Source organism: Poecilia mexicana, unplaced genomic scaffold (assembly GCF_051168715.1).
Source record: "Poecilia mexicana isolate PSO_F unplaced genomic scaffold, ASM5116871v1 scaffold_4, whole genome shotgun sequence".
NCBI lineage: Eukaryota > Metazoa > Chordata > Actinopteri > Cyprinodontiformes > Poeciliidae > Poecilia > Poecilia mexicana.
The window spans coordinates 19,474,359-19,481,375 of record NW_028263373.1 but is presented as its reverse complement, the minus strand read 5'-3'; the positions used below and the strand labels follow the sequence as shown (position 1 = coordinate 19,481,375).

General features: G+C 38.2%; 1 protein-coding gene across 2 annotated transcripts; it reads left to right on the top strand.

Annotated features, from left to right (window-relative positions):
* Positions 1–278: 278 nt before the first annotated feature.
* On the top strand, positions 279–5,471 carry sirt5 (sirtuin 5). 2 transcript variants are annotated; one of them, XM_088005057.1, is made up of 9 exons: positions 279–434; positions 1,738–1,849; positions 1,939–2,072; positions 2,533–2,758; positions 2,934–3,021; positions 3,785–3,838; positions 3,919–4,042; positions 4,936–5,003; positions 5,111–5,471. In XM_088005057.1, the coding sequence occupies exons 2-9, from the start codon at positions 1,750–1,752 to the stop codon at positions 5,181–5,183; spliced, it is 867 nt and encodes a 288-aa protein (XP_087861183.1). In that variant the 5' UTR covers positions 279–434; positions 1,738–1,749; the 3' UTR covers positions 5,184–5,471. The 2 variants fall into 2 exon arrangements, with proteins under 2 accessions (XP_087861183.1, XP_014836704.2); XM_014981218.2 differs by having other exon boundaries at positions 4,888–5,003.
* Positions 5,472–7,017: the final 1,546 nt, after the last annotated feature.

Genomic DNA, 7,017 nt, shown 5'->3' with positions numbered 1-7,017 from the left:
TTAGACATGTCAGCATTATGCTCATGCCTTATTGATCACATTTATTTATTTTATGTTTCTTTGCTTTGTATTGGGTTCCATTCATTTGTATTTCTGAAACTCTTACCTAATCAAAAACAGGGTTTTAAATTTACCTGACTGTGACTGTCTGGTTTTGGTTCAGCTCATAAATGAGTGCTACGTGTAACCGTTTTGGTGTTTCTTCCGAGTCGTTATGTAGTTTTATTTAATGATTATGGTGGAGTATCAGCAGTGCTGAGGTATCTTCTGCTGTTTTGGTTGTGCAAAGTAGGAGGGACGACCGCTCCAAGATGGCCGCCGTATTCCCTGTGCCGGAGCAGCCAGTGCGGGTTCTACTCTTATATTATGTCTAAGGAAAAAAAGTATCGACTTCCTGTTTGAAACGACTGGTTGTCCTGGTTTTCGTCTGAGAGGTAGGTCAATAACTGTTAACTCCACCTCAGATAAAGACATATTTTATCACCAAAAACCCAGATTCAGCCCGCTTTCCTACCCTAGAAATTTGACTGCTAGTGGTTTCCTTAGTTACGGATGTTTGTTCTCGTGCAACTCCAAGGTTGTTAGCTTAGCTAGCACAGGTCTGTGTTGCATTTAGTAGTTAGAAAAGAGAAGTGTTAGACTCGGAATCGCAACAATTTTGAATATATTGCTGTTGTGTGTTAGGGGAAAAAATGCTTTTCCGAGATGATGAACAACTCTTCATCGGAAATTATATGTTTATTTTAATAAACATATCAAAGACGGACACAAGAAAGCATTGTAACCATGCAAATCAAACAGAAATAATTTACATTATTTTACCTTAATATATGGGATCTAAAAGTGCTATAAGAGGCAATCATTCGGGTTAAGACGTTTCAAATTATTATTTTGTAGTTCTGGAGACGTTTACCTAGATTTTTTTCTTTCTCGTTTCAAGATTCTGATTACAAAGTTTCTTTCGAACGCATTACCTTTTACTAATAAATAATTGACAGACATTTTGTCATGACGGCACATGGATTTAGATTGTATTTATCCAAAAGAGGAACATTTCTTTTGTTCCTCTTTTGGCACACAAAAGAAAAAAAAGACGATTGTCTAACAATCTTCCTGGTTTCTACTTCTGGGTTTCCCCTATCCCTCTGTGACATGTTCTCTACTGATATTGCATAATGCATTTTTTAATATGGCTTTTATGAAATGTAATCAATCCTACAACAGATTCCAGCATACATTTTAAAAATATATTTTTTGATTAAAAAGAAAAAAAAATGCAGTGCTATGTATAGCGGGTTAGCAATGAAATCTACTCTATTTGAAATGCATTCGATTTTTTGAATTTGAGTAATATGATTTTAGGCTGTTCAAAATATGTTAACTGATATAATATTTACATTTGTCAGCATTAACAAGCGCCATATCTGCCCCTTTGTTGCTAATTGTGTCCCTTTAAATTTTTGTTTTTATGTGCTACAAAATCATTTCTCTTAGCCCTTCTTAAACCCCAGATAAACAGTGGGGTCTGCTACCCTTAGGCTTTCACGAATGTGGGGGTCAGTGGGTGAGAGGTAGCTGTATAGCCTGGAGAGTTTTATTATGCATGTGTTTGGCAGGGGGGGAAGAAAGTAGAGTATGTGGAGAAAACTCATTTGAGCATGTGGAGGACATGCATATTCCACACAGGATCGTCATATTTAGGCAGTGAATATTGTATTGTGTTTTTTTTCCAACTAGTTCTGAAACCTGATGATTGTACACCGTTTCACCTGTGGAGCCATAAACACTCACCTGTATGCCCAGCTGAGAAAGACGTGGGGAATCCAGGCCATGGCAAGACCCAGTTCAGGTAAACTCAGTGGAATATATTTTATTATTTTTATTTGAAGTATCTATCTCTCTTTTTCATATAGTGTGTCTTCTTCTGTCTATGATCAGACCTGGCAGCGTTCAGGGAGATTTTCTCCAAATCCAACAACATTGCCGTCATCACAGGAGCAGGAGTGAGTGCTGAGAGTGGAGTTCCAACATTCAGAGGAGCAGGAGGGTACTGGAGAAAATGGCAAGCACAGGTGTGCATCTACTGGTTATTGTCTAGGACAGACAACTTCTACTTCTAGAGCCCTAAATCAAAGGGTGACTTTTAACTCTTTATTCTGGATTATATGGGGTTAGCAGTGTTGGATGATCATCTGTTCTATACTTTTTGATTTGTCATCAGCTTTTTTCAATCAATAGCTTTCCAGGCTTTTTGAAAGTCTTTCAGTGTTTTTATTTATAGTCCTAGTTCTCATTTGACCATGTCGGTGTGCTTATAATAATAATAATAATAATAATAATAATAATAAATAGCTGTGTATGTATTATGTTTTATGAAATCAATACATTTCCAGTGGTTCAGACATATATTAACTTATTAGATCTATTTTGAGGGGAACTGTAATTGTTTAACTGAGAAGTTTGATTGTGTTTGGTTTTAATCTAAGACCATTTAAAAAAGCTACACTGTTGTTTTTTTTGGCCAAATTTCAGGAATTGGCCACTCCGACGGCCTTCGCCCACAATCCCTCTCGAGTTTGGGAGTTCTACCACTACCGTCGAGAGGTTATGCTTACCAAGAACCCCAACCCTGCCCACCAGGCCATAGCGGAGTGTGAGGAGCGTCTTGGCAAACAAGGCCGAAAAGTTACCGTCATCACGCAGAACATCGACGAACTGCACCGCCGCGCCGGAACAAAAAACCTGCTGGAAATCCATGGTGTGAGGTCTTTTATTGTTGTTGTTTTTTAACCACTTTATTAGGCACATGTATGCCCTCCTTAACACTGGGTTAATTCAAGCTGAATGCTGCAAATCTTTGAATTGGTGAACTGAAGCTTTACTGTTGTTTTCCCGGTATTAATTAGTCTTTTATTCTCTGTGTGTAAATGCAGGCAGCTTGTTTAAAACACGCTGCATGATGTGTGGTCACGAAGAGGCCAATTACAAGAGCCCCATTTGTTCCGCTCTGGAGGGCAGAGGGTAAGTGCTCATTCTGGTCTGGTTTGGTAATCTCGACTATTTTCCCAAGCGGTGTGAAAATGTGTTTTAAAAGATATCGATCGCAGTCATTTGAGCTTGAAATGCCAGACAAAACGAGGCCGTCTCAGTCGGTCGAATGTCAGCGAGCTAAATAACACCCGATGACACAGTGAAAAGGAGAAATTTGACTCAAAACAAATCTCACTCTGAGAAGCCACTTTGTCTCTTATCTGACATTTAAAATGGATGTCTGTGATTGAAAGCCAATTTCCTATTGTTAAGATTTCAGCTCACCTGCAAAATTAAACTCTGATGCCACCGTTCATACAAGAGCTGACTTATTTTAGGTCATTTTTTTGTAGCCGTGGAGTCTGAGCCCCATCACGGGTTCTACACTCAGGCTTAAATTGGCATGTTGAATGTTAAAACCCGTGACTGAATGAACGAGTGAACAAGTCTGGCTTGTTCACAAGAGCTGAAGAAGAAAGTTTATTTTTGTTAAGCAGAAAATGACAGCATGAGTTTTTAGGAAGCTCGATCTGAGTCGAGCACAAGACTTCTGGAACAATGTCCTTTGGACAGATTAGTCTAATGTAGAGATGTGATGAAGACAAAAGTTTAAAAAGGAGAAGAAAACTGGTTACAATATTGTCTAAAATGGTTAAATTATATAAGTAATATAATTTATTTGTATGCATAAATGTGGATTTTAGCAGTATCATAATGAAGCCTCATTCTGAGTAGCATGTACTTGTCTCCTCAGAGCCCCTGACCCTGATGCGCATGACGCCCAGATTCCTGTCGAAGAACTTCCTCGGTACAACACACTCAGACACTTGTACCTCAGTTATTGTTTCCCAACTGAGTTTTGATGTAAATTGTGTGTGTTTGTTTTAGATGTGAGCGCAGGGGCTGTAACGGCCTTCTGAGACCGGCTGTGGTTTGGTTTGGCGAGACCCTGGATGCAGACATTCTCTCTGAGGCAGAGAAAGTCTTGGACAGCTGTGACCTATGCCTTATAGTAAGTGTTCGGGATGTTTTGTCGTATAAATAATATCTGATAAACATTTTGACATCATCTTATAGCCTTCTCTTCTAAAGTGAGAAAAAAAAAATCTTATTCAACCTCAGTTTTAGCATAACATTATTTTTTTGTGCTGTTAAGGAAACTTTAAAGGGACTGGTGTGACATTGGACTTAATGTTCACTTGCCCTTTTGCCAAATCCGAGATTGAAAAATCAGATTGAAAGTAACTAAGATGTCAACAAAAACAACAAATTATTGAATCACCAGGGAAAAACAATTCCTGGTGATTAACATCATTGTCCATGATGTTAATTTAGTAAATGCTTATTGAATGTTGGTAAATTACTGTTAGATCTGGCATAATTTCAGCATTTTAATGTCATCTAAATATCATCATCTGTGGAGAGGATTAGAAAGTTAGAAATTTTACTTCTGTAAATCCAAGAATAATTGTGAAATTTTACTTAATTAAAAAAAAAGATTTACACATTGTTAAACTGAGACACAAATAAAATTGACGAGAAGTTGGATTTTTTTCTGAATTAATTGAATTCTTCACATCTACTCTTATGATACTTTTTCAGATTCAATTCCCAGAGTTATCAGTGCTTCTTAGACAATTTTATGGAGTAAATACAAAATATCATTATGTATCTATGGCCTATTTCTTAAAATTCAAATGAACTTGAAAATTTAAAAATGCTAATATTTTTCATAATTTAAAAAACTTTTTATGCGTCTTTTATGCTTAGGTCCCACTTAATAAAGAAATTGTGAGGCTATTTAAAAGTTGTCCACAAAGTCTTTTTTCATGCCGATTCAGTTAATGGTTCCTGCAGGTTGGCACCTCATCAGTCGTGTATCCAGCAGCCATGTTTGCTCCTCAGGTGGCAGCCAGAGGTGTCCCTGTCGCTGAATTCAACTTGGAGAACACTCCAGCTACCGAGCGCTTCAAGCAAGTTTTTATTTTGACCTTGACACAAATCTCGTTCTTTATGTTCATTCACGTGCATCGGTCAGAGTGACACCTGTCTTGTTGGTAATTTTTCCTTCTGGTTACAGGTTCCACTTCCACGGCCCTTGCGGGAACACCTTACCCCCTGCGCTGGCACGCCACGAGAGCGAGGCGAACTGAAAGCACAGCTGTGATTTGTCAAAATAGCGAGACTTGTGCCGGTGATGTGAAGGACCTGGAGAAGACTTGTGAAACGGATATTTTTTTTAATGAATGGCAATTAAAAAAGAGAAGTTACTTCTACTGTAGTGACAGCAGGTGTCAGTGTTTAGCTGCTGCTAACTGGGATGACAAGAGACCGAGCTATGGGTGTATAAATTTGGATTACGATGCATCTTGTGTTTATTTTATTTTATTTTATTTTGAGGTGCCAAAGTAATAATATTTAATAAAAACTACTGAACTCAATGTGCCTGTGTATGTGTGTGTGTAAACCAGCAGCTGAAAAAGAAGTGTCTAGGTTTAATGCTTCAGTTCAAGCTAAAACTTAACCTTGACCCTCTCCCTTTACTTTAACTTGTTTAATCTGAGCATGAGCTGTACAGTGGCCAAGTCAAGATGCACTATTGTGCAATATATACCACAGATATAAATCCAATATGCCTCAATGTTCATATTACAACAAACTATTGCAGCTTATAGGAGGGTACATTGCATAAAACCTTTTTGTTCCTGTGTTGTGATTCATCTTAATTGCTGTTTCAAGATGTTTTTGCTTCTGATGGAGAGAAGCAGATGAACTCCGTGACCTAGCTAGCAAGCATTCAGGATCTGAATCCAGCTGGAAATTTATGGTGGAAAATATATTTACAAAATGATCCATCCCACAGAGCTGATCTGTCATCTGCAAAATGAGAATGCTGAAACCTCATTAATAAAGTATGCTGTTTTTCATTAGTGAAATTAGTGCAAAAGTACTAATTGTGGCGCTTTATTTCATTAGCATGTAATTTTGTGACTAAGCAAACTGACTGAACGTCTTCCACGAGAAATGATTCCATTTTACTGCCGAGAGTTGTATTTGCTGAGGGGAGTGTATCGGACAGATTCTTGGTTTCTAAGTAAAAATCTGATTATTTGTGACACTTGTGTGCGTGGGCACAAACCATGCCGCAGAGTTCACTTCCAGTTTCACAACATAAACATGAGCACAAGCTAAATTCAGGCTGAGTCCGGCTCTGACCACAGACGTTATCCAGATCTGTCTCATCATTATTGTGATACTCAGGATAGCGTCTAGAACTTGCACTAGTTTCTTTTTCTCTGCTTTTACTTGCCCACCTCTCTCAGTGGTGTGTTGCTTCTCATCTGTACATCTGCCAGAGTGCTGTGTTTTAGACACCAATCATCCTTCCCTCCCTCCCAAGTTACGCCTCCATCACCTGCTCATTAGATAGAGGATGATGGTCCGATGGTCCCCCATGACTCTGCTCCAAAAATAACAGAGCCAATTTCCCGCCTGTTAGGCGGCGATTTCACACCAATCTGAGATGTACTGCCCAGCACGGCCTTTCGCAGACGAAAAGAAAAAAAAAAGGTGCAAAAGTAAAGAAAGCAAGGCAGACAATAACATTGGTCATACACAAACAAAGTCTTACTTCTATTAGCACATTGCCTTTGTCAGTACATTTCCATCAATCATTGCACATCATTTAATACTTCACATGCCAACATTTTAAAAGCCCTCCTTCCACACAGAATGAACCAATACTGTACCTTGGATCTAAAAGAGAGAGTCTTGTTTTCATCTCTGACATTAAATCAGACTAAACTTCTCCCTTTTTAGATCAGTTCGGATCAATTTCTTTAGAATTTTATTTTTCAACTTTCTTCAAATTCAGAAGCTTACATATATATTTTTAGATTGTCTGACAGAATTCCCTTTCAAACTATGAAATGGATGACATGTTTTGGTATTCTTCCACGAATCCCTCATAATAGTTTACTGGAATCT

Bases quoted from the DNA above. Each gene is read 5' to 3' on its own strand.
- sirt5 (XM_014981218.2), top strand. From the start codon at position 1,750: ATGATTGTACACCGTTTCACCTGTGGAGCCATAAACACTCACCTGTAT. The intron at 1,850-1,938 runs GTAAACTCAGTG...GTCTATGATCAG, and splicing joins CATGGCAAGACCCAGTTCAG to ACCTGGCAGCGTTCAGGGAG. The intron at 3,839-3,918 runs GTACAACACACT...TGTTTGTTTTAG, and splicing joins CCTGTCGAAGAACTTCCTCG to ATGTGAGCGCAGGGGCTGTA.